The 17,361-nt window shown below is 40.9% G+C and overlaps 1 protein-coding gene across 1 annotated transcript in view; it reads right to left on the bottom strand.

The window, feature by feature from the left end:
• Nucleotides 1-4,278: 4,278 nt before the first annotated feature.
• Nucleotides 4,279-17,361, bottom strand: part of fam199x (family with sequence similarity 199, X-linked) — a 54,063-nt gene continuing 40,980 nt past the window's right edge. Inside the window, exons 3-7 of the mRNA XM_076292648.1 lie at nt 16,939-17,158; nt 14,260-14,412; nt 13,873-14,034; nt 9,388-9,657; nt 4,279-5,989 (exon numbers count right to left, since the gene is read on the bottom strand). Of these exons, the coding sequence (XP_076148763.1) occupies nt 5,816-5,989; nt 9,388-9,657; nt 13,873-14,034; nt 14,260-14,412; nt 16,939-17,158 (979 nt within the window). The 3' untranslated portion in view covers nt 4,279-5,815. The remainder of the gene's footprint in view (nt 5,990-9,387; nt 9,658-13,872; nt 14,035-14,259; nt 14,413-16,938; nt 17,159-17,361) is intronic.

Genomic DNA, 17,361 nt, shown 5'->3' with positions numbered 1-17,361 from the left:
AAAGATAGGGAGAGGTTCAGAGAGATGGTACTTCCCGCTGATATCCCACCTATTGGTGAATTAAGTAGCCAGTGCGACGATAGTCCACCAAGGTGGAAGGAGGTGCAAGAAGTAATAAAACGTGCAAGGGCTTCTTCAGCCCCGGGACCTAATGGAGTGCCCTACCGGTTGTAAAAGAGTGCACCAGATGTTTTAAGATTTCTATGGCAATTAATGAAAATAGTTTGGAAAAAGCAGAGTATTCCCAAGGCATAGGGCTGGGGGAATATTTATTCCCAAAGAAAAGGACGCAGTGGAGATTAATCAATTTAGGCCAATTAGTCTAGTGAATGTTGAAGGGTTGAAAGGTTTTCTTCAGTGTTGTGGCATGGAGACTGACAAGTTATCTTGGAAGGAAGCACGCAACACGCCTTACTCTCTTTTAAATGTACACATTAGGTTGCACACATCATACTTCCACCAATAACAAGAACAACAAAACAGACTAGGGTAAGTGAGGTGTGCATGCAGATGCCTCAGCAGGTGTTTCACTGCACGCCTCGCTTCTTTTAATGCACACATTCCAGAGGAGGCATATATCCAGTAGTACGCAGGGTGAGTGCGTCGTGCAGGGGGAAATCTGGGCAGATATTCACCCTGCATGTCCACTTCTTTTAATGCATTACATTAGAGAAAGCCCACAATCTAGCCATTCACACTCATACATAGGACAAGAGTGGTGTGTTGGGTGATGGTCTGGGGTCGGGGTGTGGTTGATCGTGGGGGGGGGGGGGGGGATATGTGCTGGGGGCCGGATGGCATGCAGGGCCTTTCTTCCCTCTGCCGTCTCACCATGGTATACCTTGTGCAGGGGCCGGGCGGCACTGTGGCCATGCATGGGTGCCCAGGCAGTCTGTTTAATCAGTCTCAGACAATCAAATATTTCTATTTTTATTCCACTTATTTTTATCCTACGTAAAGAACATAACACTCATTTCCTCTGTAACTAGGGTTGCCACCTGTCCAGGATTTTCCTGATTGTCCAGGATTTTCATGGTCTGTCCACGAAAATAAAAATAAAAATCCTGGACACTGAATGTCCTGGATTTTTGTACATGATGTGCAAAATGTGTATTTCAGTTTAATTGAAGGGTGCCTACGTCCATAAACGTATGCACAGCCTTATTGGCTCTACAAAAATGACGTAGCATAACATGGGTGGTGGTGGTGGGGGCACGCACCGTGGAGGTTCATTAGAAATGGTAAGGTGGAGAGGGAGAGTGTGTGGGACAAGGAGAGACAGAGAAAGGAAAGTTTATTCCACATAAGCAAAAAAGCAGAACCTAATTATGTATTCCCCCTTTTTTCTCAATACTGCCCCCAGGTGTCCACAACTAAAAACTGTTGAAAATATAACAAAATAATAAAGGTCTGCTATTAAATAAAGCAATTAACTAAACAAATAACTAGAAATTGTCATTCTTACTAATTTTAGCTATATAATTGTCGCTTAGAATGACGGTTTTTATCTTGGGTTAGATGTGCGAAAGGCACGATTGGATGGTCAAAATGTCCAGGATTTTTGTCAGACACAGGTGGCAACCCTATCTGTAACCCTCCTCTTCTGTGATCCAGCTTCCATCTTCCCGGCCCAACAGTAAGCCAGCATTACTTATATACACCCCCCCCCCTCACACACACATGTAATGGTGAGATACACTGTTCTTTGACTGTATTGAGTCCCGCAAGATATTAGCCTAACGTTGTTAATCTTAATTTTAAACTATAGCCTAGGCTACTAAGTAACGTCAAGAGTATTCAATTTCCTGTTATGAATTAATTGTATACTGTTTGTTGTCTTTCTTAATGGGGTTTTGTAATGTCGGGACAATTTATCTTAGGATAGCTTAATGTTTAAACCATAGATTATACGTTGGAGAGAGATGCCGTTGAAGACACGGCGTGCGCTGAAAACGCTATTTAACATGTTGGTTGACGACAGGTAATTTAGGCTTGTTATGTATTGTCCTTTTTATTTTTCTTCTGAGTTGATGTTTATGCTGAGTGAGGCAGGGCTTGATCTGACTTTATCCCGTGCCTTCCTGTTTTGTGTGAACATGTTGGTTGACGACAGGAGCTGCAAACCCCTTAAATAAAAAAGCAGTTAACGCATTGGTGTGAGCGTCTACGTCCTTTGTGGTGGAGCTGGAGAGATCCGCTACAAATTGGTGCCGTGACCTTTGGACACATCATCACCAGTGCCTGTGAAACGAACTCGGTTGGAGTGCAGCTGTCAACATCGGATCACCATCGTTACCAGCACCTGTGGAGTGAACTCTGGGGGGCGTGGTAGGCAGTGCAGTGTGAAACTGCCGCAATTTGCATACGAAGGGTTCAGATGCAAAAGCCTCTAAATGCCACCTATGTCAAAAATGAGATAAAGATGGTGAGGGGATGCTCTCCACACATAGGCTAGTATACGTTAATCAAATAATTTAACTTCTAAACCCACTAAATACCACTCTCTTCCTGGTCTGAAATATCGATTTATAGGCAAAAACCTATAGGAGCGTGAATTTAAATGCTCATTTAAAAGAAAAGTGGTCAGACGGATTTAGAGGGTTTTGCATCTGAACTCTTCATACGCAACTCAGACATATAGAAAGTGTTAGAATTAGTACATAACGCAGACCTAGGAAAATTATCACAGCTTTCATACACGTAGAGTTATATAAATGATTTTGGTTTAGATACAACACTATACAGGCCTAAGCTACACCATGTCACATTCTGAAATGCAATGTAATGCAATCCCTGATAATGTGGTTAATATAGAGGGTGATTTGTCATGTTCACCTGGGTTTACCACTGGAGTAGGGCAGGATTCTCAGTTGAATAGCATGATCGGGCATGGTGTTTCCATTGTAGGTCCATCAGGATATAATACAAATGGACTAGGTCCGAGCAGTAACATACCAATTAGTGAAAGTGAGCCCAGGGTAGGCCCAGCAGGAGATAATACAGACGGACTAGGTCCAAGCGGTAACATCCCAGTAACATCCCAGTAAGTGGAAGTGAACCCAGTGCTTTAGGATATGAACAGGTCAACCAGTGGCAAGTAATGACAGAGTTAGTGAGACAAATGGGTTGTCAGATAGGTGACCAGATTGCAGCCAGCCTGTCTTCGTCAAGACAAGATACGCCAAGAACAGATAACACACAGTGCTCAGCTCCTGACTGGTCAAAAATTAATGTAGTCTTCAGATCCGACATCAAAAAACCTCCAACCTTCAGAGAAGATAGCTCAGACCGATACACTGCTAGAGAATGGCAAGAGTCAATGCAAGTTTACCTAAATAAGGGCTACAGTACAGCAGAGCAGGGCCAAGAAATCCTTGACAAACTAATGGGTCGTGCCAGAGATGTAGTAAGAGCTTGCATCCATAACAACCCTTGATTAACATTCAAAGAGACCCACAAGTCATCTTCTCTATTCTCAGACAACATTTTGGGGAAGCAATATTATCCACTACACCAATGAGAGATTTTTATGAAACATTACCTAAACAATCAGAAAGTAGCTTGGATTATTGGATCAGACTCAACAAGGCCATTGATATGGCAGATGAATCTTTGCAAAGACAAGGGAGGAGAGTAGAGAACGCTAGTCATGTAGTGACATGATGTTCATAAGGCATTGTCCCGAGCCTGGTCTGTACACAGCCTTCAGGAGTAAGCCATTAGAGGGGTGGAGTGCTACAGAAGTCCAGGCGTTGATAGAGAGCCACCACAAAGACAGACAGTCAGCCAGAATGGACAGATTACAGAGCAATGCCAAATCTGATGAATGGACCCCTGATATGTGTTGCATGACCCAACAGCAGGACACAAACAGCAACCAGTTGAATGGATTTGACCCAGCGTTGCTTGGGAAGGCAGTATCCCTCCTAGAGCAGATGCTTAGTGCGCAGCATTTATCTCCTGTTAGAACTAGAACCTTTTCTCCCACACCTGTTGCCGGGTCCACAGGCCCATGTAGAATATGCCAAGCCCCTGATCATTCCACAAAGGCACACTGTTTTAAAGAGGGATTGTGTTTTAAGTGCCACAAGGTAGGACACAGAGGTTTTGAATGTCCTGAGAGAAAGCCAGCAAGACAGAGTACAAGGCCCACCGCAACAAGTCTAGAACCCGCTTTAAACTAGACTAAACCGATTCACACAATCTAAGAGGCTTTGATGGAAATTCTGGCAGACATACCTGGAATACCTTTGCATCTAGATGGGACAAGTATCAAAACAGTGTCTAGAAATTTTATTTGAGACAAACACATTGTACATCTTATTTTTGTACCTATGTACAAAAAATAAATATGCGCTTTAAATATGAAGAACACAGATTATTTTGACTCCCTACTTTTCCTGGCTATCAACATCAAGCAAAATCATCCTGTATATAGTTCTCAAATGTTCCATTTCTTGTGAAATTGACCATTTATATCTTTTATACCAAGACATAAATTTTAGCTGTACATCATAAATGACGTTTTAGACAAGATAATGAAGATGTCAAACAACTTCAGAGTTCATAGTCCATTGATCCACAGGGCGCATTAAGACAGAGAAGTTCAAATAAACCATTTGTAGTGTGTACTGATAAATCTATTGAAAGAAGGTTAACATAAATCTGGTAGAGCCTTCAACACTAAAAGATCCTTAAGCATGGCATTTTATCAATTTGTCACTCTCCCAGTAACGGCTTGCCCCTTTTGCATACATCGATAAACTACTAATAATTGTGAATTATACATAAAGCAAAAAAATAAAAAGAATAGTGATGTTTTGTACAATCTGTGCATGAGATATTTAATTACCTTACATTGAATGTAGAGAAATCATAAAGTACTGCAAAGGTTTAAGTCCACCTTGAATACAGTGATTGCATCAGACATTAGGCTGATTTTATAAGATTCCTTAATCCTTATGTCATCTTACTTGAACTTTTCAACTGACCATCCATTTTGCAACATTTTGCCAATTTTAAAACCCAACAAAAACGCATAATAGAGCGTCTTTTGTGGAGGTCCAAGATGCTTTCTGTTTGAATAAGTCCCTTACTTGACAAGTTTCATGACTGCATTTTACTGCAGTCTTACCTCACTTCTGGACACTTGTGAGTTACACTAATATTTTTGGAAAAGGACATAATGAAATACAGAGTAATGAAATGTTTACTGTTTGATGGTCAATTGAAACATGCCTATAATGAAATAACAGGGTGGTGCAATCTCATGCAATTCAATTACTGATGCAATAACTGCACTCAGGAGAAAAGTACATTTTCTCAAGGGTACTCTTACACTTTTGAATACAACTGAAATGAAAATGTAATTAGGTCTACAACTGGACCATGGAATGTAAATCCATTTTCCATGCTTTGACAGCATTTTGGATAATGGTAATGATGCTTTTGAGATTAAATGTTATTCTGAAAGACAGGTCATCATTGCTTTAAATAGATTTCCAGACCTGATTTGAAAAGTTTCAGTGTTCCCTCTAAGGCAAATGCAACAATTATACTGATGAGTAGGGCAGAGGCTATAGGTAAACAATAGTTTGCGATAGGAAATTATAAGCATTATATATATTTAAAAAAAAATTACAAATAAATAAAAAATAAAAATAAAGCAGCCGCGGAAAAAGACTTCTTGGCCAAAACTAATGCATTTATTGACAGTTGATAACATAGAAGTGACAGGGATGGAACAAGGGTTAGTATGTAGCAGGAAGCTGCTGGTGCTCTAGGCATAGAGGGAACACTGAGGGATTCACTGTTGTCACATAAGGACATCTACATCATCAGCATGGTCCTCATCCTCAGTCACCTTGAGGGACAGCACTTCCTCATTAAGAAAGAGGCCACTGAGACGTTCCTTACGTGCCTGACGCTGTTCTTTAAGCTGCCGTTTTCGCAGAGCCTTCTGCTGAAGCTTCCTTTGTTTTGAGCGTTTCTGGAGAAAATGACAAAAAGAGAAATATAAGGTCCCAAAATTGCTATGCATACAATACATTTATTTCCAAACTGTGTAAATCAGTGAAATAAAATGATCCCACAACTGAGGTTGACTTCCCCACTCTATCTAATCAAAGTATGGGCAATAAAATCCTGGGGGGGGGGGGATTTTTGATCATTTTATGGTTTAATGGTCCAATGATGCCTATTGGGGCTGGTCTCTTGGCACACTGCCTGATCTTTTCCTCCAGAATCTCAGTGTAGCCTCTTTGCTTTAGTGTTACCATTTACTTTGAGACGGTCACCAGGTCCCCCTGGTTGAAAAACATCCCAAAAGAATACTTTTCTAACCCCCACAATAATGGACATGGTGTCATTGGAATTGAATTGAGTGATCCATGATCAGCATCCAAGATGACCAAGTGATCCATTTTGAGATGGAATGAATTTCAACCATCAAAACACCATCCACAATGTGGAGAATAGCTATAGAAATGTATACGTTTTTGGGTGTTTTTCAGACAATGGAACCTGGTGAACTTCTCAAAGTAAACGGTAACACCAAAACAAGGGGCTACAATCTTTTTTGGTGAAAAGATCTTTTTTGGTGAAGAGACCTGCATCAATGGGCATCATTGGACCATTAAAGGAACACGCCACCCAATGTCAGTAGTAATATATGTTCTTACCTTAACTTTCACGAGTTGAGTCATACCTCTCCCGTGTCCGTACGTGCACTCAAACGCTCTGGTGCGCGGCTGGACTGTGTTAGCATGTTGCTATGCTAGCGGGCTTTGACGGCAACTAAGCGTAGAAGTAATCAAAAACATCCACGTTTTACCGACTTAAATACAGTTGCACGAGTAGTTGATAGAAATGCTACGGCCACGCAACGTGAAACGTGGCGATTTTCCAAGCGAATAAACCGGAGAACTACAATGTGTGGCGCAATAGCACTTGGGAGTACTTCGACTTAGCGTAGTAGTATTGTTAACACCTAATTGTAGATCCTATCCACCACAGAGTTTAGAATCCATGCTGGATCGACCCTCAGCCTCTCCCTCCCCTCTGAGCGAGAGAGGCACACACACTAGAGATGCGCTGATGGGCTATTATTTCAACCATAACTGCATAGCAAAACTTATCATCCATCAGCCATCCATCAACACCAAAGTTTTTTGACCAATCTTCGAAACGGCACCCGCCCACCATCCGCTGGTTGTTTTAATGTAGGCTATATGGGTGATGCAGCGCTGCTGACGTGAGGCTAGAAAGCCCTTGCCTGTTCTAGGAAGACTGATCCAATGCAGCAAATATATTAAAAGGCTAAAGTCGTACATTGGCTATGTTGTAGCCTATCCCCAGAATATCAGCAGCAAACTCAGTCTCTGTCTCGCAAAACAGTCTCCAAATAAAACGCACATCGGCCTGTTGCCTATACTGCCAGCTTGTGACAATATATCGTCCAAAATGCTTGATTGCATTGCATTCTCCACATTTTTAGCTACATTTTCATGTACCACATCAGCATTTTTGTTCAGTGAATCTTTTGTAAATTGCTTTAAAATGAATTGCGCTGTCTGTCTGAAAAAGACGCGCTCTTGCAGTCAAAATGAATGGGAGTCTTCAGAACAGGCTTTCAGTCACCCTGACATAACAGTGTGTAAAGTAGCCTATAATATGAATGACTTGTTATTTTATCAAGGATTTCTTTCTTTTTGCAAAAAATAAAGTACAATAGGCATTAATTAGTAGGCCAGGAGCATGTTGAAATTATGTGGCAAATTGCGTTTTTTATTACAATGATAAAATTGTAAAAGGACGTGACCGAAGCTGAGGCAAGCCAGGCAATAGGCCCGACGGTAATTGTAAAGCAATTTACAAAAGATTCACTGAACAAAAATGCTGATGTGGTACATGAAAATGTAGCTAAAAATGTGGAGAATGCAATGCAATCAAGCATTTTGGACGATATATTTTCACAAGCTGGCAGAAAAGGCAACAGGCCGATGTGCGTTTTATTTGGAGACTGTTTTGCGAGACAGAGACTGAGTTTGCTGCTGATATTCTGGGGATAGGCTACAACATAGCCAATGTACGACTTTAGCCTTTTAATATATTTGCTGCATTGGATCAGTCTTCCTAGAACAGGCAAGGGCTTTCTAGCCTCACGTCAGCAGCGCTGCATCACCCATATAGCCTACATTAAAACAACCAGCGGATGGTGGGCGGGTGCCGTTTCGAAGATTGGTCAAAAAACTTTGGTGTTGATGGATGGCTGATGGATGATAAGTTTTGCTATGCAGTTATGGTTGAAATAATAGCCCATCAGCGCATCTCTAGTGTGTGTGCCTCTCTCTCGCTCAGAGGGGAGGGAGAGGCTGAGGGTCGATCCAGCATGGATTCTAAACTCTGTGGTGGATAGGATCTACAATTAGGTGTTAACAATACTACTACGCTAGGTCGAAGTACTCCCAAGTGCTATTGCGCCACACATTGTAGTTCTCCGGTTTATTCGCTTGGAAAATCGCCACGTTTCACGTTGCGTGGCCGTAGCATTTCTATCAACTACTCGTGCAACTGTATTTAAGTCGGTAAAACGTGGATGTTTTTGATTACTTCTACGCTTAGTTGCCGTCAAAGCCCGCTAGCATAGCAACATGCTAACACAGTCCAGCCGCGCACCAGAGCGTTTGAGTGCACGTACGGACACGGGAGAGGTATGACTCAACTCGTGAAAGTTAAGGTAAGAACATATATTACTACTGACATTGGGTGGCGTGTTCCTTTAAACCACACAATGATCCAAAACATACAGCCAAAAAAGGCAAGAAATGGTTAACTGTGAACAATATCAACATTTTAGAGTGGCAGAGCCAGAGTCCAGACCTCAATCCATCAAAAAAGTGAGCACAAGGCCAGAGTGATGGCAAATAATCGTTCCTGACTGAAAACCCGGATTGCTGTTGCGGTGCAGTCTAGAATCATTGTGGAGACATGGAGAGGCTTGGTAGATAGTATAAGAACCATTTTGAGAGTTGTGAATGCAAATAACGATGTTTCCATTGATTATTTTAAAAGGGTATGAATAATTTTGGACTTGCCATTTTTCATAAAAATGTTAAAAAAGATGAAAACGCTTCTTTTTTTAATTCCATGTTTCTCCCACATTGTCTTACAAACTTTTGGCATGTGACTGTCATTTTCAGTCAGAACAAACATATTGATAAAGAGAAAATCAGCATTAAATCAATATTTGCCAGGGGTATGAATAATTTTGTACAGTTAAGAACGAAATTATATATATATATATATATATGTATATATATATATATATATATATATATATATATATATATATAATATGAAGGTATATGAAGGTAAATCTAATCAAACCTTAGAGTCACGGATGCGCTCAGCTGCAGTTGGCAGGTTTCCTTCGCTGTGTGCGCGGCTTATGGAGTTGTTGGTGAAGTTAGAACCAGCGGAGGTAGCACTGCTGGCTGTGCTTACCATGCTGGCATTGCTACTACTGGTGTTACTCTGGCCACTGGTGGTGCTGCTCACACCACTGGTGCTTCCATTGTTGGTTAAACTGCGCTTCCAGCCCTCTCGTAGACTGCTGTTGCGCTGACGTGGTCCATGATCACAGATGTAGCTCCGCACCTATGCAAAATACAGGCAACAAAGCTTGTGATAGTGCTTTTTATGGCATTACATAAGCATAAGTGAGATCATTACGAAGAATGCCTAAAGTAACACATAGGGTGGGTTGCATCAACAATTATTCATCGGTTTAGGCCTAATCAAGGATTTGTTAACACGCTGTGTTGCACCATTTAATTTTATGCCCAAGTGCTGAGAGGTCCTCTGTAATGTGTGTGCCCAGGAATTTGAAGCTAGACACCCTGTCAAACTTCTCCCTGTTGATGTAGTGGTGCATGATGATCCTGCCTCTTCTTGAAATCGACTATGATTTCTTTTGTTTTCCTGGAGTGAGATTATTTCCTGTGCACCACTCTGTCAGCTTCTGTACCTCCTCTCTGTAGGCAGACTCGTCACCTTTGGTGATCAACCCCACCACAGTCGTGTCATTGACGAATTTGACTGTTGCAGTGTTGTCATGCGGTGGAGCAGTCATGGGTGTACAGAGAGTAGAGGAACAGGCTCAGCACTTGTGGGGCTACTGTGCTGAGTGTCAGAGTGAAGTAGTAGTGAGTGCCCATTCTGACTGACTGTGGCTGCTTTATTAGGAAGTCCTTAATCCATCAGGGATCAGGGGTGTGATTGGCAAAGGTAAAAAAAGGAAAATATACGTAGCACGGAGTGACCCCTCCCCCCCCCACCCCCCCACGGTTCGAGTACTATTGTGCACTATAGTGTTGGCTACCGTATGCATTTACATCACCTACACTTCATAAAATTCATGAGGCAAATCCTATGCAGGGGTGGCACTAGAAAAGGGCCTTAAAGGAAATATGGGCCAAATACTAGGGGGGTCCGGGGGCATGTCCCCCCGGAAGAACATTTTGAAAAATAACCCCTTAAATTATGACATCTGATGACTTTTATGGGAAGTATTGATACATTGAGATACATATATTTCAAACATTATAGCATATTACAATACATCCTATAAGGCCTAAAGAAAACTAGATGTAGCCTATAGACATACACAAGACTAAACCAAATATGGCTGAAATATATAGGCCATCATGATCATTTTGCCAACAGTGACGCAGAACCATGGATTTTTTCCATTTATAGCATGTTTTGTTTATAACTTAAACCAACATTGAGTTAATGTTGACTCAATTATTTACTATAGACCTACTTGATGAAAATATATAGCCTGCCCCCTAACAGTCCTCTGGGCCTACTATGTACAAAATAGTGAATCATGTGATAGGCCTACTGATATTGATGCTGATTGAAGAGGTTGCAACTTGAAGGTTGTTGATATTTCAGTTCCAAAGATAATCAAATTACATTGATTCCTCTTCTCCCAAAGTAACACTGTAGGTCCTACACCTCTCCTCCTAAAATAAATGGTAGGCTCTAACTGTTTTATGCTACAGCGCCAGGATTGTGTAGGCTACAACACTAGTTTTACAAGTGCACACACTAAATGGAGAGCTAGGGTTAAAATGCGGACTGCGGCTTTAAATAGGCGACAAATAAATAGGCATCAGCACAATGCTATTTCCACTAAATATTCAGCTCAATATTATGTGCAAGACTAATGTTTACTAAGCATGCCAAAGCTTTGATCTCTTAGCACTGTCACCATAACGTTAGGTTTTCTCATGGTGAGATGGCATCCCGAAATATGTTTTAGATGACAAACGCGAAATGACAAGGTGTTAACTTAACAATTTAGAAGGCCTAAGGTAGACAGGCTTTGTGGTTAAAACTATGAAAACCAGTAACGTTAGACCAGTGCGCCACAGCTAACTTCAAGTACAGCTTACACGCGCAGAAAATAAAATTCAATATCAGCATCTCAAGATTTATTATCGGAAAATCCTGACAGCGAACACGATGCACTTCATACATGAGGTCTTTTTAAATCAATTTGTTGACCTTTACCGTTTCATGGCTTCTGCTGAGAAACTAATTCGCCACACACACTGAACTTGAATCAAGCATTCTTCAGAACGCAGCTGATCAACCCGTCTACTTTCACTTTCAATGAAATCCACTAGTAAACGGACTAGGCTACTTACGGCGTGATATTCGGAAACAAAACCTGTCGTCATTGTCAGCGGCCTGTTACAGCCTACATAACAAAAAAACCCTCAGCGGATCTATACGAATTGCGTGGGTCTCATTTTCAGGTCGAAAAAAAAAAACAGAAAAATCACACCCCTGATCCATAGGCAGGTGTTGTGTTGTATGCCCAAGTCCAATACCTTGAAAAACAGTCTGCTCGGTAAGATGGTATTAAATACAGTGCTGCAGTCCACAAACAGCTTACGTGCGTATATGTCCCCTGCTGTTCCAGGTGGTGTATTAGTGTGGTGGGCATAGGAGATGGCATCTTCCATTGACCTGTTTGCTCTGTAATGGTGAGAGTCCAGGGTGGGTGGCAGAGCAGCCATGATGTGTTGCAGGACCAGTCTCTCCAGACACTTCATGATTACAGGTGTCAATGCCACAGGCCTGTAATCATTGAAGGTTGTTCTAACAGTCTGCTTTGGGACTGGCACAATTGTGAACATCTTCAGGCAAGTGGGGATAGTGCATTGTGCCAGAGAAAGGTTGAAGATATTAGTAAATACATCCCCTAACTCCACAGCACAGTCTCTGAGGACCCACCCTGAGACACCAACTGGGCCAGCTGCTTTCACGTGTTGATTTTACAGAGTGTCTGTATCCAATCAGCAAACTGGGATGACAAGTGCCTGGCTGTTGGTGGCTGGAGCTGGGTTGATGATCTGACTCTGGTTGAGCTGCTCTGCTACTGGGGCGCTGCTGCTGGTCAGGCTGTTGGTGTTATTCTGCCTGGTGATGTGACGTATCCCCTACCATGCCCGACAGGGGTCCGAGTGATGAATGGTAGAATCTTTCAATTGACGACATTCTACAACTGTCAATTGTAAACATTTTCAGTAGCTGGGCCCAGGTTGTGGAACAACCTGCCTTTTCACATTAGATCCACACCATTGGTGCTTTTAAAGCCAAGTTAAAAGAACATATGCTATCAATGGCTTTTAAACTTTTTGGCTCAAGGGCCACATTGGGTTTTGAAAAATGGCCGGCGGGCCGCACAAGACAAAATGCTCTGCGGGCCGGATGAAAGTGCTTGGCGGGCCGGATCCGGGCCGCAGTTTGCCCACCCCTGACCTTAGCGACGTTAGCTAACATGTTTAGTATGGTTAACATCATTAGCATAGTTAACATAACTGCTAAAACACATTAACTAAGTTAGCTAAGTAACATGGTTAACATAGGTAACATCGTTAACATAGTTAACATAATTGCTAGAAAACATTAGCGAAGCTAAGTAACATAGTTAGCATGGTTATCATTGTAAGCAGAATTGCTAGCAAACATAAGCTAAGTTAGCTAAGTAATACTTTTAGCAACAAACATGATTACCCTCGCAACCATCATAAAAACAGCTTTATTTAGCATTGCAACAACCATGTCTACCTAAGCAAACCCATTGTAACCATCTCTACAGTATCGGTTTTAACACTATATTTTACACCATTTTTGCATTTTCATGCACTGGTAATTCCTTGGAATTACATTTCTAGTTTAATATATTGTGCTTTTGACATTAATAAGTTATCCTAAATATATGCATACACGGTCAGTTAGGCTATTCTCTGCCAAGCAAGATCTCGTTCCTTGGACGCTCAAGTATTGCTCTTTTTTGTTATTACAGCTCTCTCCTCCTCGTAAGCCTCGAGGAGAACTTCACCCCACCTCTGAAAAATACAGTGCTCTTCATTTTGCCGTTTTCACTCATGGTTTGCACTCTCAATAGATGATGTCTTTATAAGTTTGCCGTGAACGCTCACAACTCTAGGTTAACACACGGGGTTGATTGAACTAATTGGTAACCAGTGTTTTGGAACTGACAGCTCGGGTTTAGTCGCCACGTGTTCAGACAACCCAGAGGTTAAGTTTTATCTGTGTTTGTTAAGCCTCCTTTTTGGAATACCCCCCTGGATAGGAAATTACTTCCATAGAAAGTGACACATTCCTGTTGCGGTACAAATGTACATGTTTTTTTTTTAAATAACAATAACGTTGGTTCTACTTTATTGATCTGAAAAACACTTAGCTTATCATGATCCCTGAACCCTTCCCTTTCGATAGACACCAGCGGCAGTTCTAAGGGTTAATGGTGTGAGATTGCAGGCTCCTTACCTGTTTGAGCTTCTCATCTGTTAGACGATTCAGCTCAATTATGAATTCACTGTCTGTGGGAGATATCTGTGCCATTGGGTCAATAATCTTTATAATGTCCAGTTGCTCTCGAAGACCCATTTCAGTACTGACTTTGCGGCTGAGGTATTCAATATATTCCACCTAGAAAGCAACACACCAGAGAAAGGTTCATGTACATAACTGAGAATCCATTATAACTAATCTGTGCAGAGGTAGGATCATTTTTTTGTGATCACAACACTGTTACTTAACTATTAGAAAATGTTGACATTTTTGCTTTTGAACAAAATTTTACATTGCAGATCTCAGAAGAATCAATAGTTCTCTAAATAACTAGGTACTTTGCGTAGTTTAGAATAGTTAGACCTGTTCATCATTGGTCATAGCACTCCATGGAAGTTCATCAAGGTTCCTGTGAAGTTTGCTCCTTCTCTTAGAGATCAGACAAGGTGAGCTTGGTATGCTGGGGATGATGTCAGACAGCACATCACTTCCACTGGCAATGTCACTTCCGGGCAACTAAAACATAAAATCATGACAGGAGTTCACATTCGTCATACTACAGTACAAATACCAGTGTTTACAGGTGCCAACCAGGTCACTTTTATCAATCATTACCAATTTGCAAATGACGTTCATGTAGTTTAATGGCAAAGACAACAAAAGGAGGAACATTTCACAACTAATTAGGCACCATGATATGGTATAAAAAGACCATCCAAGAGAGGCAAAGCTCAGATAGCTGTATGTATCGAAAAAAAACACAGTTACAATTTTAAGCATTTTCAAGCATTTTATCCAAAATTCAAGCACTTTTCAAACCTTGAAAACACAACATTAAAATTCAAGCATTTTCAAGGATTTCAAGCACCCGTACGAACCCTGCTTTAACCCAGGAAGTTAACCCAGAAGCTCCATGGAAGCTCATGTTGTGTTGCTGTGTTCTGCTCAGCTTAGCTTCCTAGCAAGCTATGGGTGTGCTGTATTAGTTCAAGCCAGTAGTTGCCGTTAGCATCACACTGCAATAGTTTATTTCAGCAATATCTCTAGAGGTGAAATCAACACTCTTTCGCTTTCTTTCAGGATACCATCCCTAAAGGCTAGAGGCCTCTTCCTCCAGCCTTTCCCTGCTGGTCACCTGCTCGTAAGAAATGTGTAGAGCCTATTATTTTGTTTATCTTACATGATCTTACATTACAATTATGTTGTATCCATTAAATTGAGAATAAATATTCTATAAGGTTAATAGCCCATATGATGTAGTGACGCTATCTGCCATATTGAAGCCTAATTCCTTGTTGCCTGTGGTTGCAGAAAAGGAGCGCTAAATAGGCTACGCATCATTCTAAAAAATGAGCAGGTGGCAACTAATTTATCTAGTTGACGGCACCTAGCATGGCACATGACACCTCCCAGCTCCTTTTCTGTCTTTTTAGCGATCCTTTTCCAAGATTGATACTTTGTATCTCTAATGCAGCTTTATGGTCAATACTCTCTTTTGTGCTTTTACGTGTCACACGCACACCAACCATGTTGCTGCATCTGTAGAATAATAACACTGGCCTGCACTTCACAACACCAGTCTGCACCTGAGTGCGTGTGCCTCCAAAGGAAGTGAGGTGGTAGTGTTGCTATGTTGCTTGTACACTTTCACTGCCCTCCTAGAACTCTGAGGTCCTCAAATAAACTACTGCTCTCAGTACCTCTGAGTCGTCTAAAAAATAAAGGTGACCGTGCTTTTTCAGTAGCTGGGCCCCAAGTTGTGGAACAATCTGCCTTTTCATATTAGATCCACACCAACTATTGGTGCTTTTAAAGCCAAGTTAAAAGAACATATGCTATCAATGGATTTTAAATGAAGTGTGGAATGTAATTATATAGACTATATATATGTACATATCATTTTAGTTTTATTTTCCTGTTGTGCTTTTTTGTCTTTATTCATTTTGTCTTCTATTATCTATTTCTTTTTTTTTGAGCACTTTGGTCCACTGCTTTGTTCATTTGGCAGTATGTTTAGGATAATTGTCGTGTTGGAAGGTGAATGACCTGCCCATCCTGTGTTTCGGGTGGTTTTCGCCAAACATAGCGCTTGGAGTTCAGTCCAAAAAGTTCAATCTTGCACTTGCAATCTTGCAAAAGAAAGCTCTACGAAGTATTAAATCAGGGGGTTGATGACTTTTCCAACCCTGCTATTCTAGTTTTTCATTTTTTATTAATTTTCAGAACTGTTTTTTGCCTTTTTTCCCCCATTATTTTGATGTTGTACAGCTAAATTTGTAAATAAAACTGGAAAAACATTTTTTTTTTAAATGGGTTTTGATTTCAGGCTGTATGACAAATAAAGTAACTATTTCAAAGGGGTATGATGATTTTCTATAGGCACTGTATATGTCCGACTTCGACATCGTTCAATTAATCCCTTTTGTTTCAAATTTGCGGATAGGCTGATGGTAAGCTTGTTTTTATGGTGGCAACAAAACAAAAGGGTTCACAAAAGTTATTCTCTATTCTAAATGCTTATCGCCATGGCGATAAAGAGAAAGAAGTAGGCTATGATATGAAATGTAAGCTGACTGTTGTCAAATTTGCCAAAAAATACGGGAGAAACAATATGGTTCATGCTCTCTCATGCTGTTTCATTCATGCCGAAAAGGAGGGAGAATTAAACATTAAGCATGTTCCACTTTTGCATAAATAAATCCTGAACGGTTTTGCTGAAAATGCAACTGTATTTGACAGAGGACAGATTGCTAGTGACAAAATATGAGCTTTCAGTGTGATACGATCTCTTTGTAAATTACATTTTATTAAAACGTGTGTCATCTGTTCTGGCTATCCCCGCTATTTGGATCTTATCTCACTCAATGAATAACATCTCAACACTATTATTATTTGGAGTATTTGGCTATTATTTGGAGTTTTACGGTATGATTTCTTGTCTTTTTAGGACCTACATTTTTTTTTTGCTTTGAAACATTGGTATTTCTTTCAGGACAAGCAAATAATGAAATAATGTTGCAAATCATGTAAACACCATCATACCTGCCATTCAAACTCACTGTCAGACCAGTCCCAGTATGTACTGATGGACGACGACACATCACTGCAGACACTGCCTTCTGGGAACAGATCATAGGAGGTAAACTCTTGGTCATCTAGCAGAGAGAAACTGTCATCCTGGTCTCCAACTGACACTGAGGAGAACAATTCCTCGCTGCATTCTGAACTTGCCACACTTGTGCCACAAGATGTCAGGTTCCATCTGTAAAAAAACAAAAAAAACAATTTCATTACATGAAATTCCTTGTGCTCAAGAGCCAGCAATACTTTTTAAGAATAAAAACTTTATTTTAAGAATAAAATGGTGTATACTTTTCAAAAAACCTTGGAGTGAGATTTGGTGGGGGCAACCAAAATTTTGCTGCGTAGGCTACATAGAATTTTTTTTGTTTGGCTCATTCAGCA

The sequence above is a fragment of the Alosa pseudoharengus genome, unplaced genomic scaffold, assembly GCF_046254945.1.
Source record: "Alosa pseudoharengus isolate Yale_2024_CS ecotype anadromous, Long Island Sound unplaced genomic scaffold, YU_APseudo_1.1 YU_APseudo_1.1_scf_19, whole genome shotgun sequence".
Lineage (NCBI taxonomy): Eukaryota > Metazoa > Chordata > Actinopteri > Clupeiformes > Clupeidae > Alosa > Alosa pseudoharengus.
Note: the sequence above shows the minus strand (reverse complement) of the source record. Positions and strands in the feature narration are given on the sequence as shown.